This window comes from Salmo salar, chromosome 10 (assembly GCF_965601325.2).
Source record: "Salmo salar chromosome 10, fSalSal1, whole genome shotgun sequence".
Taxonomy (NCBI): domain Eukaryota; kingdom Metazoa; phylum Chordata; class Actinopteri; order Salmoniformes; family Salmonidae; genus Salmo; species Salmo salar.
Genome location: NC_138300.1, coordinates 32,835,841 through 32,859,988, shown reverse-complemented (window position 1 = coordinate 32,859,988; position 24,148 = coordinate 32,835,841). Strand labels below are relative to the sequence as shown.

Genomic DNA, 24,148 nt, shown 5'->3' with positions numbered 1-24,148 from the left:
AGCTGAACAGTGGTTCCTGATGGACAGGACAACACAGGCCCACACAGGTCCCTCCTGTCCCCTTCAGTGAGAGTCAACCCCCAGAAAGTTACCTGTAGAGATGTAGGGCTCACCACATGCAGTATCACAAAGTATATTATTTCTTTATTTGTATTTAGTCCTTGAGTGTAATGGATCTATGCAGAGTCATTATACACAAACATATGAAAATGCATACAGTAAAACACCAAACAAGACTTAAATCATAAAGATTACAAAAAGCATTTATTTACAATATTTCCTTTATTATCAAATAAGAATAACGCTTTAAAATTGATATCATTACCAGTAATTTATATCTTCACAAGTCTCTTAACAGAGTAACAACCTGACTTGACATAAAGCAAACAAGTAGCAGTCCCTTGCAGCTGCTACCATGCCAACATCCTTAAACAAAAAGTAATCTTCCTTTTGAGCTGAACACATATTTTTGGGTTAACGGAACAGGTAAGAAATGTGAAAATGCATTAGATAACATTTAGCTGTATGAAAAAGTAATTAAAAAAAGAAGGTCCAATGGGTTTTTATGGAAAATATGTTTTGCATGTTTATAGAAGTTGACCTGGTTTGTATTGTGAGGATGGTGACTGGGTGGTCCTAACCCCAGCATTAGGAATAGCAGAGGTACAATCACCTGTTTGACCTTTAAATTGACCATTTAATATGGTGCTGGTCCATGAATATATTCCAACAGATACAGACAGATTTATGTTTGACGAAACCTTCCATTTAACTTTGGTTACCAGAAAGTATTACTTGATAATGCACTTTCATATGAACATGAAGTTAAAAAAGAGTGAGTCAGGGGTTTGAAGTGGAAGTAGGAAATACAGACATCAGTGTGCTAGATAGCCTATTCAATCATGCAACTGTGCCAGAGCCTGGCTCCAACCCCTCCCAGATCCATCTACGGCCCCAACCCTCCACGCAGAGAGTCGTCTACCACATGCAGTGCACCTTGGGAAGACATCAGATGGCTAGCAGATTGTCAGAAGCTGCCAGCGGCTTGGACGCATAACCCCTATTCATCATTATCTAAAAGATGAAGAGGAAGAGGGGATGGAGAGAGAGAGAGAGATGGGAAGTTGCATGTTAAAACCAATGAGTCATTAGATAGGCAGTAGCATGAGAGTGGCTGAGTACAATCAGAGCCCCAGGTCAAATCAGCTTTCTTAATCTGAGGTGATGGGCGAGAAGCTGAGCACATCCCTTTTGCAGTCCTTATTACTAAATTCACATTTCCATTATCCCAAGTCAGTGACCTTAAACCCTGAACACTATAAAAGGTGTGAATCTGGCACCCTACAAGACAAAACGATCATAACACAACATTCATCAGGATCACCCCCTTAGGTCCAACAGTCAAACAGTCAAACACACTCCATTCAGACATGTAACCCTTTAAGAATCAATGGAGGCTCTAATCTTCAGCGACAGGTTAGACTAATTCCCATTACAGACAGACTTCAAGCAGCAGAGTAAAAAGAGTTTGAAATCAGAAGCCTTCAGCTTCACAGAGAGAAACCCTCCTGCCTGTGCCCGGCTACATTAACATTACCCTCTCTGCCTAAATGGAAGGGCTTGAGTCACACATGAGATCAAATAAAAATGTATCGAAAGGGAGGGAGCAAGGCTGTTAGAGACAAACAGACCAGCACTGGACATCTAGACAGAATAGAGTGGTAAGGAGGGAGAGAAAGACAAGTGTTAATTTTATCCAAAGTGTTAGAGAGAACAAAACAAAGAGAGAGCATAGAGATAGTCCAGAGAGAGCTTGAGAGCTGTCTGAAGCCTCTGCTCTCATGTCCTGGGGGAGTTCCGTTCTGTTCCATCAGACACAAATGAAACACTCCCTCTCCCCTCCCTTCCCCCAGAGTCTGACAGCTGACTTGGCACAGGGGTGAGGCGGGGGAGACAGACAGACAGTCTTTAGGGTGTGTTTCACATCGACATAGTCCCTAAGTGACTGAATAGAACCCCGTGGGGCGTTAGGGGAGAATAGGATTGGGCAGATTAGATTAAAGGGTTTATTGGCTCGCTCACGCAGTCTAGCGCTCTGGGAAAACCTGTTTAATAGGGAATCAGCACACTGGCTGAACACAACAATTAATAGAAAAACCCGTATGGGACCATGATTTAAACATGAGGGAAAAGAGAGCCATCAAAACAAAGGGGGAATAAGAGAAGGTGGGACACACACACACACACACACACACACACACACACACACACACACACACACACACACACACACACACACGAGAAAGACAAGGATTCAGATACTAACCCTCTTGGTAGGCTCCATCAGCCATGACCAGGTGAAGGATGTTGGGGTACAGGTGCTGGTGCTCAGTCCCCAGGATGTTCAGTACCATGTCGGGGCCCATGTCGATGTTCTCATCCTCATCTTCATGAATTGCCTTTAATGGTACAATGACATCATGAAAATTCAATGACCATGTGTAATTGCTGTATGCTAGATAATGAATGACTTCAGGAGGGTAGAGGGTAAGCAGGTCCCATCCATACCTTGATCTTGTTGTAGGCCTCTATAAAGTTCTCAAAGCCCATCTCCTGCTCCAGGTTAAACCGCAGCTCCTCCAGACGGCTGAATATGCTGTCCTGCTGTTCAGCCGCACCATCCTCCTCCTCACCACTGTCATCTGTTGTTCACACACAATCCTATTGACAATCTGCTTCTGGCTGCATGCATTGGAGCTACAGTATTGTGCATGTGGATGAAGGAAGGATTACTAATGTACCCGATTGCCATTCTTCATTGAGCTGGCTCTCACTGCTGTGGTGCTCCTCTTCCTCCAGTCCGTTGGTGAGTGTGTGTCCTGCCTCTTCATCACCTGGACTCCCATTAGAACCCTCCTCCTCATCCACAGCCATCCCGTTCAGCTCCTCCTCCTCATCATCTTCATCCTCAGCAGGGTTGCCGTTAAAGCCATCGCCTCCCTCTTCCTCTGGAGGACTACCAGAGTTAGAGCCAGATCCCCCCTCATCTTCCTCGCTGCGCTCCTCCTGCAGGAGTCTCTCCATGGAGGCCCTTAGCTCCCTCAAGTCATCATCCTCATACACACTGAGAGAACACAGCTCATAGTACTCATAGCACGTCATGTTTTCAAACTGCACAAAGCATGTTCCACAGAACACAGAGAAGTGAAATTGGGTTTCTATGTATTATACATATACTCACTGTGTGTGTGCTCATGTGTAGTGCAATGAGTGTCTTACTCTTCAGTCTCTGATTGTTCATCCTCTTTGGCCTCTTCTTCCTCCTCTTCCTCCATGTCCTCTATTTCCAGATTGTTGTCAGGGGCAATCGCCCCGTTGGCCCCTCCTGCATCCTGTAGAGAGCTGAACAGTCTGCTGAGGTCTGGTAGAGAGCAGGTACGCAGCATCTGAGGACAAACAGTAAAGCACCGGTCACACACCCACCATGGCTAAATAAATATCACAGATGCAGATTTTTAGCACTAACTTTACTTTTTTAAAAGTTTGCACCAGGATTCGTTTTTTTGCCATAAATAAGTTGTAGTGCAGGTCAGGTGCCCAGAAGATCAAGGAAATTAATCAAATTGTAATATGTGAAAAATGCCTTTAACCTGGGGCCAGTTGAGGTGTCAGTTGGAGCATGTTCAAGGCCATGTGTGCAGGTGTGTGTGCATGCGTGAGGCTGGTCAGTGGAGTGGCCTCTGGTATGATGACACATCAGGGATGTGGAAGAATTGCATTAATAACGCTTTGTCCAGGGAGAGCCGTCGCTGAAAACACATACATGCAGGGCTCAAAGCTGGACCAGAGTACACACACGGCTCAAAGTTGGAACTCCGACACACCGACACACCCATCCCTACAAAAAATAACAGGGCGCTTCGCCTGTCTCTCTCCTCCGTCCCTGATGGATGTCATGAAAGATGCAGAAAGATAAATAGCCTCTCTCATCATGCCTTCTTCCAGACCATGTGATTAATATGACTGGCTCCATTCCAAAGCCCTTCATTAATAAAAGACTGAATCAAAACCTAAAAATACCACAGAACCTCCACATTTCACCAGGCACAGGCAGAAGGGTCAGAGTACATTTCCTAAAATCTACCACAGCTGAACATCACCGTAGAGGACAGAATAAAAGATCATATTAGATGGAAGGTACAGATCCTGTCATATGATTGATATATAATACTGGCTGATAGAAATTAACCAGCCAATTTCATTCACCTCTGAAAGATGTTGTTTGTTCATTTTATAAAGGAGAATATGCTCGTTACTTGTGTTGTTTTTGTGTTCTATTATAAGAGGCTGTTCAGGGTCACCATAACAGTGCGATTATGTTATTAGTTATTCATAATTATTTAGCAATTCCACATCCATTCATTCTCCTTAGTTCTTATCTCGTCTCCTTGAGAAGAAGTGTTGTTCACCTTTGGGTTGTTGGCATCAAACTGGCCGGTGGAGAGGCCGATGAGGAGGGCGTTGTGGTGTTTGGAGCGGAGAGGAGAGACGGAGCGTGAGCGTGAGGCCAGAGAAGAGGACGAGTCCTCCATGGACGACTGGGCTGACATAAGAACCAGAGCTGCAGTACGGCGGTGGGCCGGCGAGGAGCACAGCTTCACAAACAGAGGTTCCTCATACACAGGTGCTATACCTAGAGGGAGGGGAGGGAGGTGAGTATGGGACACCAAAGGCAGTTTAGTTCTAGAAGTCTGTCTCTCAGCTTACCGGAGGATTCAGGTTGCTTCTCTGCTTTCTCCCCAACCTCTTTGGTTTCTGCTGGTGTTACTCTGCCCTCTGGTGGCCTAATAGGAGAGTGATATACAAAATCAAGACATAATTCTTGATAATTGAGTTTCATGAACATTTCTTAAAACCACTTAGATGTCAACACCCCTGTTTAGGGGACCTGTGTGGTTCTGGTACCAGTTCTGACCAACATTTTCAATTATAAATCGATCTGCTTCCCACGGACACAGTATATTTTTGTGAAATCTAGGATGTGAAATCTGAAACCACTTGAAGCTGGGATGTCCCTCCTACCACTTAATTTGCTCTTCCAACTGTCCATCAACTCCTGGCTGAACCATATGTACCAGCCACTGACAAAGCAAATGCCTGTGATCCTTACATCATAGCACAGCAGGAGAGTGTTATTTCATCACTATAGCACATTCAGAGGTTGATTTATAGCCATTAATCTAAAATAATTCCACTTTGTTTGTCATAGATGTACAAGATGAATATGAGATTAAAGGCGAGTGAGTTCCTAATTAGTTTTGGAAGCCAAGATAGAGATCTGTGTGACGTTCACAGCGGTGAGGGGCAGATGTTTTGATCAAGAGAGACCTTGAGAAAATATGCACATTTTCTATAACACTAAACATACAAATCTTATAGTTAGTGGTTTTCTAATTTGATTATACTATGTTAAGAAAGCAGATGAGCAATTTCAAGCCTTATTCATAGAGTTTTGTTGAATAGGAAATACGTCATCAAATATTTCATATTTGAACTGTGTACTTGAGCCCTCCAAAGTGACTATACCTCAGCAATTGTATCAGAAAGGTGAGATTTCAACATTTCTTGGGAGTATGCAGCATTACTAGTTATTGTTTATGGTCCTCTCATTATAATTGCTTTTGGGAATTACATTTTAGGATCCATGTAGTTACATAAATGAAACACTCAATATTACGGCTAAGCTTCATTACAGTTCAAGTCACATATTAGCCTAAAGGTACAGGTTTTTAATCCAATGTTAATTTATGGCAATGAAAATCACATTAGGTCTTGATTAACTAAACCTAATCTTGGATTAGATTTCTGTAATCCAGCTCCAGTGGGGAGCCAGTAAACCCTCACCCCAGCGGCAGGGCTCGTTTCTCCCAGGCCTGCACTACTCCAGCTGGGGAATTTGAGGCCTGCTTTGGGCCCTCCTCCAGGACCACTGACTCCAAGTCTGCTGGATCTGGAGAGAACAAGAGAACAACTGACTGAGTGATTTAGGTGGAGTTATATAATACACTGACTGCATGTCTCTGGATGAAGAGTGTCAGTATCTGACAACCTGTATAGTATGTAACCCACTCACTCACCCTCCATCTCTATCGGTTTGGGTGGGGTCTTTAGCATCTCTTCTAGTATAGCCTGCCTCTTCTCCTGACCTGTCACGTCTACTGAGATCGTCCCCTCTTCCTGACCTTCGACCTCTGTGTTCTTAACGACAGACATCACAGCAGGTGGGCTTGCCTCTGAATGCATCACTTCCTTAGTTCCACTCACACCAACCATCTTAGCCGTCTGATTCAAGTTGTCTGAATGGGAACCAATCAGAATCATTAGCACTTAGACATTTTTCATTAGTACTTAGACGTTGAGTCTGTATGGAATGTGGTTGGTAATGGTAAGTGTGTGTTGGTGGGTAAATTAAGGACTCGCCAGTGAGTTTCTCTTCACAGATGTTGACATTCCCCAGCAGCTGGGTAAGAGGCTGAAGCTCCGCCTCCTGTAGAACTCTCAGCACCTGAGAATCCGGGCTCCGCCCCCATGCTTTTCTAGGGGCGTCGTCCTGTAGCACATCCATCCGAATGACCTCACCCACTGTCTGTTCTACAACATACACAAACAGATATCTATTAGTATACATGTAGATAGTCTGGATGGGGGAGATATTGTGCTGGAATGCATGCATCTAGGTTATTCACCGGCGGTCCTGATACAGGTATCCTCTAGGGTTTGCTGAGCTACAGAGAGAATAGACGGAGATCCAGCCTCCCATTTCTTCCTGTCCCCACCAGAGGACGGTCTCTCCTCAGGAGACAGAGCCTGAGAGCCTGGGGAGAAGGAGAGATGGAGCTCAGAATCAAAGGGGTGAGAGTATGGATCCACGGTTCTCGTCAATCCATCAATTCAAACAGGTCCTAGTCCTTTCTATAGCGAACAAGATTCTGTTTAAGAGTCCGGTTCTAGGAGACAGATGGTATAACTCACCAGTCGTTCTGATACAGGTCTCTTCTAGAGTCTGCTGGGCTACAGAGAGAATAGACGGAGCTACAGCCTCCCACTTCTTCCTGTCCCCACCAGAGGACAGTCTCTCCTCTGTGATAGGTTGGCTCTGCTGGGGGGTGGGGCATAGTCCTTCTGGGGGTGTGGCTGACACCTCCTCCTCAGGGCTCTGGGCCTTCAAGTTCTGATTCAGTCTCCGGAGAATCTCCTTCTTCTCACTCTGAAGAAATCACCAATAAAACCAAACATATAGTCACTGTCTTACTATAAACCAAAAGGCACTACAACCAACTAGCCTCAGTGTAAAATAGTAATTTTGTGAAGCAGCACTGTGCTGTATTGGAAGTTATTGACCCAACTCACCTTAATGACGTCCGTTTTAGGTAAGTCATCTTTAAAAGAGCTCTGCACAGACGCAAGCTGCTGGGAGACACACAAATGGGAGAAAAAAAGCATGTGTAATAAAAATGGAATAATGGAGGAAAATAGCTGTGAAAGCTTTAAGTGTTTACTGACTGCTCCCACATCCTTCAGAGCAGAAGTCATGGAGATGACAGGGGTGGAGGGTTTGGATGCAGGCTGGGCTCTAGCTACAACGTCCTGTACAGGGAGGGAGGGGCCAGGCTGAGGGGGAGGAGCTAGCTCTACTGCTACACCTCCTGCTACCATGCCAACCTTCACGCCTCGAGCTGCAAGCTGACAAAAACACACCACAATCAATGTTAGTGATTTTAATCCTACACATGCTGTACATTTGTAGCAGATGAGCTTGAGGAGTATGGGGACTTACGTGATCCTCCCAGGCTCTCTTTTCTCTCTCATAGGCCTCTCTCCTCTTCTTCTCTAGCTGCTCCTTCAACACAGCAGCACGGGCCTGCGCTTGGGCCTTCAGGGCTTCAATCTTCTTTCTCCTCAGCTCTGTCTCCTCACAGGACTCCTTGCTGTCTGAGCCATCACTGTCGTACTGGATTGATCACCCGAACAACCAGATTACGCCGCCATTATCCGCAAACAAAAATGCCAAAACATGACAGAAGTTCAGAGGCTGATTAAAAGGATGTTATGCTGATGTGTTCTAAAAGGGTGGAAGGATACCTTCACTCCTCTGAGGCGTGCTTTGATCTGCTGTCTCTCATTGAAGTTCTGTAGCCTGATCTGCCTCAGCCGGGACAGGTACTCCTGAGAACATAACTGCAGAAGTTATACTAACACGCAAACAAAGAGTTCACATATTGCTAAGAGGCTACAGCACGGATCAGACTCACACAGGTTACACATATGACACAAAGCTATACAACATACACAAAGTAATGACAAAATAATCCACTAAAATGGTTTCCTATAACAAATGACATGTAAGAACCGACGTAAAATCAGTCATCCACATACTTGACACTGCAAAAAAGACACTGGTGCAATATATAAAAACAGAGCTTGAGTTACTCAAACACCTAAAAAGGAAACACTGGAATTACTTGAGATTAATTTATTTTAGAAAAAAAAAGCTAAAAAAAAAAAGGGATAACATATAATGTGCACAAAAATATATGTTATGGAAAGGGAAAAAAGCTGTTACTGGTGCACCAAATGTATGAGGTCTGAATCACACTTGTGCATTGACACACACAGCTGGTGACACAGCACATGCAGTACAGGGTGTCGGACACTGGGAGGTGCTGCTGGGTGACTTTGACTGCAGAGTTACAGGAATAATCCAATCAAAAGATATACAGTCCCAAAATATTAAGAAAGTCAGCAATCAGGTTTTCAAGAGCGTTCTGCTTTTTGAAAGTCCATCTTGAAACCTTGATTGCTGACATGCAAAACATTTTGGGACTGTATCAACAGTCGATTAATGAACAAAATACAAAAAGATAGTTTAAGTGGATTATTCCTTTAAGGGGATGTGTCTGAGTGTAGTGTCATGCAGACACAACTGAAGAGGGCAAGCCAAACCCAGGCATGTTGTTATGAGTGAGGGATCAGATGGGGTGAGGCCGGCTGGACATCCAGAGCTGAGAGCTGGGCTCCTACCTCCTCCTCTTTGTTGGGTTTGGGCCTGCTGTAGTTGGACCGACCATAGATGGCTGCCAGGTTTTGCCGGGCACCCTGTTCACCGTTCAATTCAACCACAGTTCACATGTATAAAAATGTGCTGCATTTTGTCCAAACTCCGGTAAGCATGCAATTCAACCTTGATTCCAGATCGACACTTTGGTTATTAACCACGACCATACAAAAACCCCGTTATCCTTTGTGAGAACTTAACAGACTTTAAAGAGCCATCCTATTGTTCAGTGAGCAGAAGTATAGAAATGGGGGCAGGAAGGAGAACACGTACCAGCTGTCCCTCAGCGCGGACCTTGTTCAGCATGGCATCTCTCTTACGCTGCAGAAACTCCTGAACCTGATTGGCCCGTTCAGCTGCTGCGTGACCCCGTTGCCTGGAGACAGTTGGAGAGGAAGTTATTTAATTGACCTAGTATTGATACAACATTGTATCTCGTAACTAATAAATATTATCCAATATCAAGCAAAGCTTTACTGCCAGTCAGAGACAGAGCAATGTTTTCTAGAATGGTTTGTGACCAACCACGGACCTGCTAACATGGGTTTGTTTGGTGACATGCTCTAGCCTCCGTAGCTCTCTCTTCACCGCATCATGGTCTGGGAGACGAGCAGGGCCATTGGGCAGCACTGAGCTGGCAGCAGCTGGCACACCCCTTACACATACAAAACAACACAATCAATCAGTCACCTGAGTCAATAAATTACCAAAAGGAAATGATGGCTGAACCCACCTAACAGGAGTGTCTCCTCCTGCTGTGAATCCCTCTCTGGCACCCTCTTTGGGCTGAGGTTTGGCCAGCTGGTCCAGAGGAGCATGGTAGTGTTCATACGGGCCCCTGCTAGGAGAGAGCGGGGCAGGGCCTGGGGTGGGGCCCTGGGCAGGACATGGAGCAGGAAGCAGGGGCTCTGGGACAGGAGCTGCAAACCCAGCCATCATACCACCACCTCCTACAAAACACTGGGGACAGATAAGACAGTGAGTTAGAGAGGAGAAGCTTTGATTGATGATAAAACATTTCCACTGTAGTGACTGTACTAATGAAGTGAAACCACAGTGGATGATGATGATGGGGGGGGGGGGTCATTCTGTACCTTCCTCTCTGGACTGCTGCCTCCACTAGAGCTCAGGACGTGCCTCCAGCCCTGCTCTCGAGCTCGGTTAATCCGGTTTATCTGGGGGTCAAAGTTCACTAGTCACTATGAGCATTACATTAAATGCTTAAGTTTGATCGTCACTACGGCAATGTCATAACGTTACAGAGTGTAAATAACTACTGTTTACGGTTATACTACCCCCACTGTCAAGGAAGGCCCTAAGAATTGTCAAAGACTCCAGCCACTCAAGTCATAGACTGTTCTCTCTGCTACCGCATGGTAAGCAGTACCGATGCACCAAGTCTGGAACCAACAGGACCCTGAACAGCTTCTACCCCCAGGTCATAAGACTGCTAAATAGTTAACCAAATAGCTACCTAGACTTTCTGCATTGACCCCTTTTGCATTCACTCTTTTGACTCATCACATACGCTGCTGCTACTGCTTATTATCTATCCTGTTGACTAGTCATTTTATCCATATGTACCCGTCTACTTCAATTACCTCATACACCTGCACATCGACTGAGTACTGGTGTTCCCTGTATAGAGCCAAGTTATCGTTATTCCTTGTGTTGTTATTTTTTCTATTATTTTTCTCTCCGCATTGTTGTGAAGGGCCCGTCAGTAAGCATTTCACTGTTAGTCTACAACTGTTGTTTACGAAGCACGTGGCAAATAACATTCGATTTGACTCACCTTTTCCCTCTCAAATCTCTTCATCTGTCCAGCCTTCAACAGAAACATCTGAAGAACAAATAAAGATGAACAATCTGAACTTTCATATTTCAGATGTAATACAGTATATCAAATGCTAGACACGCAGCTGACCTGCTCCCTCTGTTTCCTCTCTTTCTCGATCAGCTCCATCCTTTTCTTCCTGGCACCCTCCTGTAGTGGAAACACAATAGTCAACATGAAACCATGAACTTACTAAGACGCAAGAGGTTCACTGCTATAGAACAGGTATACAAGCAGGGGGGAAAAAAGAGCACTCTTTAGGCAGGTTAAGAGAAAGAGGGGTGTAGAAGAGGGAGGGCTATTCAAACTGTCTGGAAGAGGAGAAGTGGGGGGCTGCACTCTGTTTGGATGAGTGATGAGGAAGAAAAAAAAAGGGATGTACGTCAGGAGGGAACTTTATGTGGGTGGGTTAATGGAAGGAAGAAAAGGAGGGAGAGATCCAGGGGTTAATACAGGTTACAGGAGGCACTCTCTCTGTTGTAGCTACCTCATATTTCCTCCTCTCTTCCTCCACTCGACTCACTCTCCTCTGGGGTGCTGCTGGGAGGGGGACGGGGGCCTGAGCAACATATAACACTGGGGTTCAGACTCAGAGGACACACACACACACACACATGCCCATCCATGTCCCACTGAGGTGTAACATGACAGACATCTTCATAACACACATTCATAACCAATATGAATAGATCTTTCTCAGCGGAGGGGCAGTAGACAATGATGCACGGCCAGTAAAGGATCATCCTGTTGAGAAGGCTGAAAGACATCACTGGCTCTCCTCCAGTACTAACCATCTTGTGTTTGACGGCTGGTTTCCGCTCGGCAGGTTTCATGGCTGCATCTGAGGCTTTCCTGACATTTAAAGGCACTCCATATTTGGCGGCTGGTTTGGTGATCTTCTGGGCTGGGGTTAGGGGCATGGGAGCAGGGGCGCGACGCTTGGCTAGAGAGGGTAAGAAAGATACTATATTACAAAGTTGAGGTTCTTGGTGTAAGAGTGAGGCATGTGTATTCATTCAAATGTGTTAGCATTTTATGTGGTGTGTGTGTTTACCTGATGCTGCCTGCACCACACCTGCTTTAGGCTGCTTGTGGAGGAAGCTATGGCTGAATTCCTGAGCGATAATCTGAGTGGGAGGAAACCAAACGTCATATTGTTGTGCTGAAAAGACTCGATTCACAGTGTGTGTATCATACTGTCAAAGGGCTAATAGTCCCTGGGACCCTGTGTGTGTGTGTGTGTGTGTGTGTGTGTGTGTGTGTGTGTGTGTGTGTGTGTGGTGTGTGTATCCTACCTCTGGGGTGAGGAACCTGAAGATTCTGTGGGAGAGGAAGGGTTTGTCGAGGATAGAGCTGACAGAGGGTCTCTCCCGGGGGTTGCGTCTGAACAGCTGGCCCATGAGAGAGCGTAGGTCCTGGGAGTAGTGGATCGACACAGGGGGGTACGAGCCCCGGATGATCTTCAGAACCAGGTTCTTCATGTTACCTGCCTCAAACTAAGAGGGAACACACACGGTATACTTCCTTAATAACTAAAATAGCAGGCCAGACACGACCAAAGAGAATTACACTAATGGCCTCTTCTGACATTATGAATAGTGGTCCTGTGTGGCTCAGTTGGTAAAGCATGGTGCTTGCAATGCCAGGGTTGTAGGTTCGATTCCCACAAGGGACCAGTACAAAAGTCTGAAAGTGTGTGCACTCACTACTGTAAGTTGAAATCAAATCAAATTTTATTTGTCACATACACATATTTACCAGATGTTATTGCGGCTGTAGCGAAATGCTTGTGTTTCTAGCTCCAACAGTGCAGTAATATCTAACAAGCAATTAACAATTTCACAACATATACACACAAATCTAAAGTAAAGGAATTAAGAATATATAAATATTAGGCGAGCAATGTCAGAGTGGCTTAGACTAAGATAAAGTAGAATAGAATACATACGAGATGTAATGCAGAATATGTAAACATTCTTAAAGTGACTGTCGCTTTGGATAAGATTGTCTACTAAATAACTCAAATGTACAAATGTAATTAATATTATTAGACCTTTTTAGAATTAAACAGACCACATACTCAGCAGATATGATCAGCCATTAAAAAAGACTCTCTGAAACAACTGCCTCCAGAGAGAATCATCATGCATTATATATGGGAGAGAGTGAGCGTTCGTATTGTGCCTGCCTCAGGTTCACTCTGTTACTGACTTTAAGACACACCTAAATAACACACACACACACACACACACACACACACACACACACACACACACACACACACACACACACACACACACACACACACACACACACACACACACACACACACACACACACACACACACACACACACACACACACACACACACACACACACACACACACACACACACACACACAAATACTTACTGCATGCTTTAGCGTGCACATTTCATACAGGACACACCCCAGGGCCCAAACATCACTGGAGGAGTGAAAGGGAAAGAGAGAGAGAGCATACAGATGGAGAGAGAGAGAGCATACAGATGGAGAGAGAGAGAGCATACAGATGGAGAGAGAGAGAGCATACAGATGGAGAGAGGAGGGATAAGTTCTCTGGGATTGGTACATTACATTCTCGCTCACACAGTATTGCACATACATTATTGCTAAAGATGCTTTTCTACACATTAGCTAACGTGGAAAGAAAGGCCCTCCTGTTAACAAGAAGACAACCATAGGCTGCTGTAGTGTGAAGCTGCATGCTACAGTTCATTAAGACAAATACAGACTCATGTAACTGAAGTTGATTAGATTACATGATGCATATTTAAATAGGTTAGAATCAATACAGGTGTCCTGCTCAGGATTCTGGATGTACACCAGCCAGTAAGTTGACTCCATAAAGGCTATACATGACACCATTACATAATTATGGTGGCAGAAGCCACCATACACCTCAATGACTCTGCATTATTCTGAGTGTGTGTGACAAATTAACTAATCATTTCTACAATTAAGGTGATTCAACTCTGCACCTTTTAAATGGTAGTTACAAACTCACATTGACATGCACAAAGAGAGAATCCTAAAAGTTCACATCCCATCATGAGACAATGCCCCCTCAACCCGACATGGGTGCAGGTTACCTTTTGTTGTTGTACGGTTTGTTTTCACAAATCTCAGGTGACAGGTAGTATGGCGTCCCGATACAGGTCCTGGCTAGCTCCACAGTACTGAGAAAGAGGATTGTGGAGTTACTGAAATGGAGATGAACATTGCAAAAAAGTTGCCCCCTTTTCACTAAACACAGGATAGATTCTTTAGTATGTTGTATGACTCACCTATTCAGCACCCTGGCAATCCCAAAGTCTCCTAGCTGTATGGTTCCATCTTTGGTCAGAAATATGTTCTAAAAGTTCCAAATCATATAAGTATGATGAGTAATGTGTACTACAATAAGCTCAAAATTCAGGGGATAGGGTCTCTAACTTATTATTTACCTGTGATTTGATGTCTCTGTGGAGGATCTTACGGTCATGTACATGCTTCAAGGCAAGGCATATCTGCACCAACCAATCCAGGATCTATTAAGATACAGACAGAGTCAAAGCATGTTCATGCCCTCCATCCCTCCATGACAAAAATCTGTCTGTGGGGTGGGGGCATTTTCACCTGCCTCTATTGTGTTTTACCTGCTCCTCAGGGAACTGCACTCCTTTCTGAGAGTTGATCGTCTTGAATAGGTCTCCTCCCTCACAGTAATCCATTACGATGTACAGACATCCACACTCTAGAAAACAAACAGAGAGAAAGCATTGGTTCAACCAACCTGTCTGTGTTACACTGTGCTAGAAGACACACAAACCTAATTATTAGATCTCCCTGGCCAGGCTGAAGTTAAACACACACTACAGGGTTGAATCAGGAGGGAGAGGTCTGTCTAGCTCTAGTTTCATTAATGAGCCAGGCAGGTAATCTACTTCTTTTCTGGAAGCTGCTGCCAAGTCTCACACACCAACTGAGATTCATCATGTTGCTTCATCAGAAATCACACCACAAGTGAAGGGCTCTGTATATTACAACCCTAAAGTCTCAAGGAAATTGATATAGGCATTCTGGCCATCACTGCTGACTATTGACCTCTGAACTGGGGTCACTGGACTGCATGGTGCACAGGTTGTTGTTTACCTTCAAAGGACTCTTTGTACTGGACGATGTTGGGATGGCTCATGTTGGCCAGAACAGCCACCTCTTTACGGGACTCCTGTCTCTCTTTACTAGACATCTGCCATAGAAAGTGAGACAAAGGGAGAGGAAATGGAAGACATTGATCATGTCATATTATGGCTGTAATATAATTTCCATAACATCATGTAGGGCTAAATGGTGATTATGTCATATACAGTTCTCTGTGGCTTACCCGGGAGATGCCAATCTCTTTGATGACATACTGTTTTCCATCCTCCCTGGATTTGACGAGAATTGCCTTCCCGAAGGAGCCCTCCCCAATCTTCCTCACCTTTTCATATTTATCCATGTCTCTGAAACAGATGACTCCTCATTCTGGGGCTGATAGGACACAAAAACACCGTTTTTTTACTCACCACCAAAAGTATGTGGTCACACATGGAACGTCTTCAGAAGAACTACCTTTGGGCTACTGTACTATTCTATAAACCACTGTGTAAGGATATATGGGCTACTGTACTATTCTATAAACCACTGTGTAAGGATATATGGGCTACTGTACTATTCTATAAACCACTGTGTAAGGATATATGGGCTACTGTACTATTCTATAAACCACTGTGTAAGGATATATGGGCTACTGTACTATTCTATAAACCACTGTGTAAGGATATATGGGCTAATGTACTATTCTATAAACCACTGTGTAAGGATATATGGGCTGCCTGCTTTGTATTCGTTGTCCATTATTGATGTTGATGATGATTCAAGGAGTAGAGTGTAGTGGTGCAGGTGTAATAAGTTTCCATCATTTAAAGCTTACATCAATAATACTATTTTACACGAGACCCTCTGTGTTTACCCCCCCGCCCCAAAATACATGATTTGCTCTTTCGTGTGCCTTCTTTGGATCGAATGCTGTCAATGTTGGGCTACATTATCATGAACAGTTCTCATTCCCATGCTATGATGAGGATGGGCCTGCTGGACAGTGCTAGTAGCTAGCTAGTTGACAGCCTGGCACCTAGCTAGTAGGAGGCTGAGGATGATAGCTCTCAAAAACACCAGCCTTGAATTTGAATGAGAGTTTGACAGCCACTAAAAACAGGCTCCGTTGTCAGTCTGTCAACACACGCTTTGAAATCGTAGAAATTTAGCTCAAATGTACTTACCACTAAGATATTTGATGCATCGTATCAGAGATCTCCGTACTGCCACAAAATGCCCATTGCGCTCTCTGTCTAACTACAGTGGTGCAATGCTTTCGTTTCATTGGTCGACTCCGCTAATTTCCCGTTCCTAGCGGCTAATAAAACAGTCAATCAAAAAGTAAGCCGGAGTACTGGGTCGTCACTAGTTACCACATCCACAATGTCATAAACCCCGCCTATTGCTAAAATGTATCTTTTTAAAATCTGATTTTAAAACTAACCCTAAACCTAAAATTAACCACACTGATAACCTTATGCCTAGCCCTAACCTTAAATTAAGACCAAAAAGCAAATGTTTGTTTTCATGAGTTTTTACGATATAAACACTTTTATAATTTGACTTTGTGGCTGTTCTATCTAGTGGAAACTGGTGTACAGGGTTTGTATGTGAGTTTGTTGAAGTAGACATTCTCCTTAGCAACCATAAGGCGCAAAGAAAAATAGTACTGTAGCTAGTTTCTCTGAGAGAAGCTATAACTTGTCTATCTTTCACGCCCCATTTGGAGATCTTGATAAAACCACACCCCTCAGCGGTGCAATCGAAACAGGAAATATTATTTTTCAAAACCAATAGGAATTGAGATAGTTGCACTTCCCCTCGTGCCAGCCCGCCCGGACACACATTACATACATTATTCTCGGCCACAAAATGGCTGAGTCGTGTGCATTATTTGGGGAAGACCAATTCTCTTGTTCAATCTGTCTGGATCTACTGAAGAGCCCTGTGACCATTCCTTGTGGACACAGTTACTGCATGGGCTGTATAAAGGACTATTGGGATCTAAATGACCGCATCGGTGTCTACGGCTGCCCTCAGTGCAGACAGACCTTCAGCCCAAGGCCTGCTCTGAGAAAAAATACCATGTTTGCAGAGGTAGTGGAAAGACTGAAGAAGATTGAAGAGTTCCAAACTGACCCTCACGTTCCTTGTTACGCTAAACCAGGGGATATTGAGTGTGATGTCTGTGGTGGGAGAAAACAGAAGGCCATTAAGTCTTGTCTTCTGTGCCTGGCATCATACTGTGAAACACACCTCAAGCTTCATGACAAACTCAACCCTGGAAAACGACACACACTTGTGGAAGCCTCCATACAGCTTCAGGAGAAGATATGCTCTCAGCATGACAAACTGCTGGAAGTTTACTGCCGTACTGATCAACGTTGTATCTGTTACGAGTGTTTGATGGGTGTACACAAAGGCCATGAAACGGTTTCAGCTGCAGCTGAAGGCACTGCAAAACAGGTATGCTGTTTTTACATGTTGGGTATGAAAATGTATGTGGAATAAAAGTGCTGAATTGAACATATTAAATTGCAGTTTATGCATCAGTATCAACACTGATAACAAGGAAAGGACTTTGAGTCCGAAGTGCACACAGCTATCAAAACGGTAAAGAATAAACAGTCCACCCTTACTGTTTAAAGTGCCATTACAGTTAATAAAGTTTATGCCCTCTGATTCCAATCCCATGCACCTTTTACTCATGAGTGTTTTGATTCTACAGAAAGAACTGAAGGAGACACACAGGAAATACAAGCAAATAATCATGAGGAAAGAGAAGGAACTATTGTGGTTGAAGCAGGCCATGAGGTCTCTCACGGTGAGTATTGATGAGAGAACTACAACAGCTGACAACTCAAACTCTGCTCCAATTATCTGATAAATTCAGTGTTCAGAGCTGCGTGTGGGGCCTGATTCAAATTGAGACAGCTCCTTTCTTTCTCTCTCTCTCTGTGTGTGTGTGTGTGTGTGTGTGTGTGTGTGTGTGTGTGTGTGTGTGTGTGTGTGTGTGTGTGTGTGTGTGTGTGTGTGTCCCAACAGTACTCAGCACAGCTAGCTGTGGAAGACAGTGACAAGGTCTTTACTGAAATAATCCGCTCTGTTGAGAAGTGGTACTCTGATGTGAAAAGACTGATCAGATCACAGGAGAAGGCTGCTGTTGGCCAGGCTGAGGAGCAGGTTGACCAACTGCAAAAGGAGATTTCAGAGCTGAGGAGGAGAGATACTGAGCTTGAGCAGTTGTCAAAAACAGAAGATTTTATTATTTTCCTCCAGGTAATATTGGCATTAACAAGACTCCTGGGTGCAATGACTCTTGTAACAAATTATGATTTTGGGGCCAAATTCACACGGAATGCCCCTGGTACTTTCTTTCACTTTGAATCTGACAGGACTCAGGACCCAACTTGTGTGTGTGTGTGTGTGTGTTTAGAGATGTCAATCTGTCCTAGCCCTCCCTGGATATGGAGACACATCCAGCATCAATGTGAGTCAGCAGGTGTCTTTTGAAGGTGTGAAGAAATCTGTGGCCGAGCTGAAACAGCGATTGGAGGACTTCTGCAAAGGGGCCTTTGCAAACATCTCTAAAAAAGGTTTGCAACAAACCAGACTTGTCAAATCCCTTGTTACATTCAAACCATCTCCACTGACCAATCTATAGCTTTCATTCTTTTAATTGAGTAAAAATAATAATAAAAAAGTAATAAACACGGCCTTCTGTATACATATCTGAATCTGTATAGAATTACTGTACATTGCTATACTCACTAGGCCTATATCTCTGTTTCCCACAGTACAGGATATTCATATTCTGCAGGCATCAAAGCCTAGTCCACGTGAGTCCATTTTCACCATACATTTACACAAAAATTCTATCAGCACAATCACAGCTGAGCTTGAGACCATGTAACATTATTTATTATAGTTAGTTAATTATTTCTGTATCCCTCTAGCTCTACCCCAGGTAAAAGACAGGTGTGTGGAGAGTAAAGAACCAACAACAAGAGAGGAGTTTTTGAAATGTAAGTACAGACAGATCAGGTCGTTTTATACTGGGACAGACAGACGGAGACCAGGTCATTTTGTACTGGTTCATCATATCTGCTTTCTCTCTACCATCAGATGCCTGTCAGCTCACATTGGACCAAAACACTGCACATAAAAACCTCCTTCTCTCTAAGGACAACAAAGTGGCTGGATGGAATGATTTTGCACTGCCTTATCCTGACCACCCAGATAGATTTGATAACATGCCTGTGGTACTGTGCAGAGAGGCTTTGACAGGGCGCTGTTACTGGGAGGTTGAATGGGATGGAATACAGGCTATCATAGCTGTATCATATAAGGGGATAAACAGAAAAAAAAAACTCAGCTCCCCTGATGCATTCTCCAAATTTCTAGAATTTTATGATCAATCCTGGAGTTTGGACTGGAATATAGCCCAAGTCTGTGAGAATAAGAAACAGATTCAACTAACTTCTTGGTCCTCTAGGAGAATAGGACTGTTCTTGGATCACAAGGCAGGAACTCTAGCATTTTACAACATTGCTGATAAAATGACCCTCATCTATAGAGTAAAAACGACATTCACTCAACCACTCTATCCTGCTTTCTGGATCAAAATACAGTCCAAGATAAAATTGTGCCCCCTGAATTAAATGTAAATGGATGATTACAACACAATCCATTTGTAGAGTAGGGCAAGGCAGAAGGAGTAGTTTACATGTATCTTCAAACTGTTTAATGTACATTGAGAAAAATATGAGAATTGTGTATAATGTGCAAAAACAATTAAACTGCATTCCACCAAGTGTAGAAATTATTTTATGAAAAAAGTGGTAATGGTATATACTACCTACTTTTATGCAAGAATGAAATAAATTAATATGCTAATAGCTGTGTCAATGTTTCCTTTAAAAGAAAATGTTATATTTGGAAGGATTTATTAGGCCTATATTTGTCAGACTTATACAACATTGATTATTAGTCTTTGTATCTATTTATAAAACATATCTTCCAATGTGGTACAGAGTTGTTGAGAACTGATGATATATTAGGCAACTCACAGTAACATGAAAATCCCAGCATCTCACATACTAGACCGGTAGTAGTCAATGATATACAGTAACATGAAAATCCCAGCATCTCACATACTAGACCGGTAGTAGTCCATGATATACAGTAACATGAAAATCCCAGCATCTCACATACTAGACCGGTAGTAGTCCATGATATACAGTAACATGAAAATCCCAGCATCTCACATACTAGACCGGTAGTAGTCAATGATATACAGTAACATGAAAATCCCAGCATCTCACATACTAGACCGGTAGTAGTCCATGATATACAGTAACATGAAAATCCCAGCATCTCACATACTAGACCGGTAGTAGTCCATGATATACAGTAACATGAAAATCCCAGCATCTCACATACTAGACCGGTAGTAGTCCATGATATACAGTAACATGAAAATCCCAGCACCTCACACAAATAGTTGAGAAGGATCTTCCACAACTGGCTCACGTTAAACGACACGTCCATTACACTCTTTGTCAGCAAAGGTGATCCAATGCAGTGTAGTTAATTTATAAAATCCTAAAGATGCAAGGAATGATGCACAACAAAAATATATTTTGGTTTCCAACACCACCAACTGTCACAGGTGGCCATGAGGTGGGGTTAAGATGGCGGACAGGAAAAAAAGGAGAAAAGTGGAACATAAAATCAGCAAAAAAAGAAACGTCCCTTTTTCAGGACCCTGTCTTTCAAAGATAATTCTTAAAACTCAATATAACTTCACAGATCTTCATTGTAAAGGGTTTAAACACTGTTTCCCATGCTTGTTCAATGAACCATAAACAATTAATGAACATGCACCTGTGGAACGGTTGTTAAGACACTAACAGCTTACAGACGGTAGGCAATTAAGGTCACAGTTCTGAAAACTTAGGACACTAAAGAGGCCTTTCTACTGACTCTGAAAAACACCAAAAGAAAGATGCCCAGGGTCCCTGCTCATCTGTGTGAACGTGCCTTAGGCATGCTGCAAGGAGGCATGAGGACTGCAGATGTGGCCAGGGAAATTAATTGCAATGTCCGTACTGTGAGACGCCTAAGACAGCGCTACAGGGAGACAGGACGGACAGCTGATCGTCCTCGCAGTGGCAGACCACGTAACAACACCTGCACAGGATCGGTACATCCGAACATCACACCTACGGGACAGGTACAGGACGGCAACAACAACTGCCCGAGTTACACCAGGAACGCACAATCCCTCCATCAGTGCTCAGACTGTCTGCAATAGGCTGAGAGAGGAGGGCTTGTAGGCCTGTTGTAAGGCGACCTGCCTTACAGACCTGCCTCACCAGACATCACCGGCAACAACGTCGCCTATGGGCACAAACCCTCCGTCGCTGGACCAGACAGGACTTGCAAAAAGTGCTCTTCACTGACGAGTCGCGGTTTTGTCTCACCAGGGGTGATGGTCGGATTCGCATTTATGGTCGAAGGAATGAGCGTTTCACCGAGGCCTGTACTCTGGAGCGGGATCGATTTGGAGGTGGAGGGTACGTCATGCTCTGGGGCGGTGTGTCACAGCATCATCGGACTGAGCTTGTTGTCATTGCAGGTAATCTCAATGCTGTGCGTTACAGGGAAGACATCCTCCTCCCTCATGTGGTACCCTTCCTGCAGGCTCATCCAGACATGACCCTCCAGCATGACAATGCCACCAGCCATACTGCTCGTTCTGTGCGTGATTTCCTGCAAGACAGGAATGTCAGTGCTCTGCCATGGCCAGCGAAGAGTCGGGATCTCAATCCCATTGAGCACGTCTGGGACCTGTTGGATCGGAGGGTGAGGGCCATTCACCCCAGAAATGTCCGGGAACTTGCAGGTTCCTTGGTGGAAGAGTGGTGTAACATCTCAAGAACTGGCAAATCTGGTGCAGTCCATCAGGAGGAGATGCACTGCAGTACTTAATGCAGCTGGTGGCCACACCAGATACTGACTGTTACTTTTGATTTTAACCCCCCTTTGTTCAGGGACACATTATTCCATTTCTGTTAGTCACATGTCTGTGGAACTTGTTCAGTTCATGTCTCAGTTGTTGAATCTTATGTTCATACAAATATTTACACATGTTAAGTTTGCTGAAAATATACACCATTGACAGTGTGAGGACGTTTGTTTTTTTGCTGAGTTTATAAGTAAATATGGAATGGGGGAACGCACAAGCCTTCTGGAAGATCTGATGAAGGGGAAGATGGCTGGACAGGACAAAAATTAGAAAAGTGGAACATGGTTTGAGTGAATATGGAGTGGTGGATCATACAGAGCTTTTGGAAGAGCCACAGAAGGAAACTGAACATGACGAGAGTGAGGATGAATTAACTGCGGTGGCAGGTGTTTGAGCCTCGTCCTGATGATGACAAAGATGATTCTGGCCCAGTGGGAGTGAGATTTTTGGAGAGAATGGATCCTTGCCTTCTGGCAGATCCACATGTGGTGTCAGTTTGGATGGTGAAGAGGTTGGGGAATGTTGGGTTGGTCAAAGTGACCTGAAGTGGAATTGTGTCGATTTTTTGCATTTCTGCTGTCCAGAGGGAGTGTGCGCTCCGCACCACATGACTGGGGAGAAGAACTGTGACTTGCTTTCCTCTCCGGAGTAGGGCACCGTTGAAAGGAGTGATACAGTGGATTCGGAAAGTATTCAGCCCCCTTGACTTTTACACATTTTATTACGTTACAGCCTTATTCTAGAATGGATTAAATATTTTTTTCCCTCATCAATCTACACACAATACCCTATAATGACAAGACAAAAACAGATTTTTTTAAATGTTAGAAAATGTATTTAAATTTGTTTTAAATATTACATTTACATAAGTTTTCAAATCTAATTTTATTTGTCACATGTGCAGAATCCAACAGGTGTAGACCTTACTGTGAAATGCTTACTTACAAGTCCTGAACCAAAAATGGAGTTCAAGAAATAGAGTTAAGAAAATATTTACTAAATAAACTAAAGTAAAAAGCAACAATAAAATTCATAACAATAATGAGGCTATATACAGGGGGTACTGGTACTGACTCAATGTGCGGGGGTACAGGTTAGTCGAGGGAGTTTGTACATGTAAGTTTGGGTAAAGCAACTATGCATAGATAATAAACAGCGAGTAGCAGCAGTGTGTAAAAAGAAGTGTGTGGGGGGGGGGGGGGGTCAATAAAATAGGCAGTTTTATAGCTTGGGGGTAGAAACTGTTAAGGAGCCTTTTGGACCTCGACTTGGCGCTCCAGTACCGCTTCTCATGCGGTAGCAGAGAGAACAGTCTATGACATGGGTGACTGGAGTCTTAGATAATTTTATGGGCCTTCCTCTGACACCACCTAGTATATAGAGGTCCTGGATGGCAGGAAGCTTGGCCCCAGTGATGTATTGGGCCGTACGCACTACCCTCTGTAGCACCTTACGGTCGGATGCCGAGCAGTTGCCATACCAGTCGGTGATGCAACGGGCCACGATGCTCTCGATGATGCAGCTGTAGAACTTTTTCAGGATCTGGGGACCCAGATTTTCAGACCCTTTACTCAGTACTTTTTTGAAGCACCTTTAGCAGCGATTAGAGTTTACTTGGGTATGATGCTACAAGCTTGGTACGCCTGTATTTTGGGAATTTCTCCCATTCTTCTCTGCAAATCCGCTCAAGCTCTGTCAGGTTGGATGGGGAGCGTCACTGCACAGCTATTTTCAGGTCTCTCCAGAGATGTTAGATCGGGTTCAAGTCCAGGCTCTGGCTGGGCCAATCAAGGACATTCAGAGACTTGTCCCGAAGCCACTTCTACGTTGTCTTGGCTGTGTGCTTAGGGTCGTTGTACTGTTGCAAGGTGAACCTTCGCCCCAGTCTGAGGTCCTGAGCACTCTGGAGCAGGTTTTCATAATGGAGCTCTCTGTACTTTGCTCCGTTCATCTTTCCCTCAATCTTGACTAGTCTCCCAGTCCCTGCTGCTGAAAAACATCCCCA

General features: G+C 44.0%; 2 protein-coding genes across 8 annotated transcripts; one reads left to right on the top strand and one right to left on the bottom strand.

The window, feature by feature from the left end:
• Window positions 1-237: 237 nt before the first annotated feature.
• On the bottom strand, window positions 238-16,394 carry nek1 (NIMA-related kinase 1). 6 transcript variants are annotated; one of them, XM_014122897.3, is made up of 35 exons: window positions 16,298-16,394; window positions 15,358-15,506; window positions 15,126-15,222; window positions 14,630-14,727; window positions 14,438-14,521; window positions 14,279-14,346; window positions 14,084-14,170; window positions 13,365-13,419; window positions 12,248-12,448; window positions 12,007-12,079; window positions 11,744-11,895; window positions 11,440-11,511; window positions 11,043-11,102; window positions 10,911-10,958; window positions 10,210-10,290; window positions 9,849-10,075; window positions 9,648-9,770; window positions 9,389-9,491; window positions 9,082-9,156; window positions 8,143-8,226; window positions 7,838-8,011; window positions 7,564-7,743; window positions 7,411-7,470; window positions 7,033-7,267; window positions 6,747-6,875; window positions 6,481-6,651; window positions 6,138-6,356; window positions 5,905-6,010; window positions 4,768-4,844; window positions 4,470-4,693; window positions 3,280-3,446; window positions 2,802-3,124; window positions 2,569-2,702; window positions 2,327-2,459; window positions 238-1,074 (listed from the first exon to the last, which is right to left on the bottom strand). In XM_014122897.3, exons 2-35 carry the CDS (start codon window positions 15,472-15,474, stop codon window positions 1,061-1,063), a joined length of 4,251 nt encoding a protein of 1,416 aa, XP_013978372.3. In that variant the 5' UTR covers window positions 15,475-15,506; window positions 16,298-16,394; the 3' UTR covers window positions 238-1,060. The 6 variants fall into 6 exon arrangements, with proteins under 6 accessions (XP_013978372.3, XP_082813039.1, XP_082813041.1 ...); XM_082956913.1 differs by having other exon boundaries at window positions 7,411-7,467; XM_082956915.1 differs by lacking the exon at window positions 7,564-7,743 and having other exon boundaries at window positions 7,411-7,467.
• Window positions 16,395-16,846: 452 nt separating this feature from the next.
• LOC106560249 (tripartite motif-containing protein 16) lies at window positions 16,847-20,011 on the top strand. Of its 2 annotated transcripts, none has more exons than XM_045687646.2 (7): window positions 16,847-17,579; window positions 17,842-17,937; window positions 18,159-18,392; window positions 18,509-18,709; window positions 18,911-18,952; window positions 19,070-19,138; window positions 19,239-19,409. In XM_045687646.2, the coding sequence occupies exons 1-4, from the start codon at window positions 16,986-16,988 to the stop codon at window positions 18,566-18,568; spliced, it is 984 nt and encodes a 327-aa protein (XP_045543602.1). In that variant the 5' UTR covers window positions 16,847-16,985; the 3' UTR covers window positions 18,569-18,709; window positions 18,911-18,952; window positions 19,070-19,138; window positions 19,239-19,409. The 2 variants fall into 2 exon arrangements, with proteins under 2 accessions (XP_045543602.1, XP_013978388.2); XM_014122913.3 differs by having other exon boundaries at window positions 16,852-17,579; window positions 18,550-18,709; window positions 19,239-20,011.
• The last annotated feature ends 4,137 nt before the right edge of the window (window positions 20,012-24,148 follow it).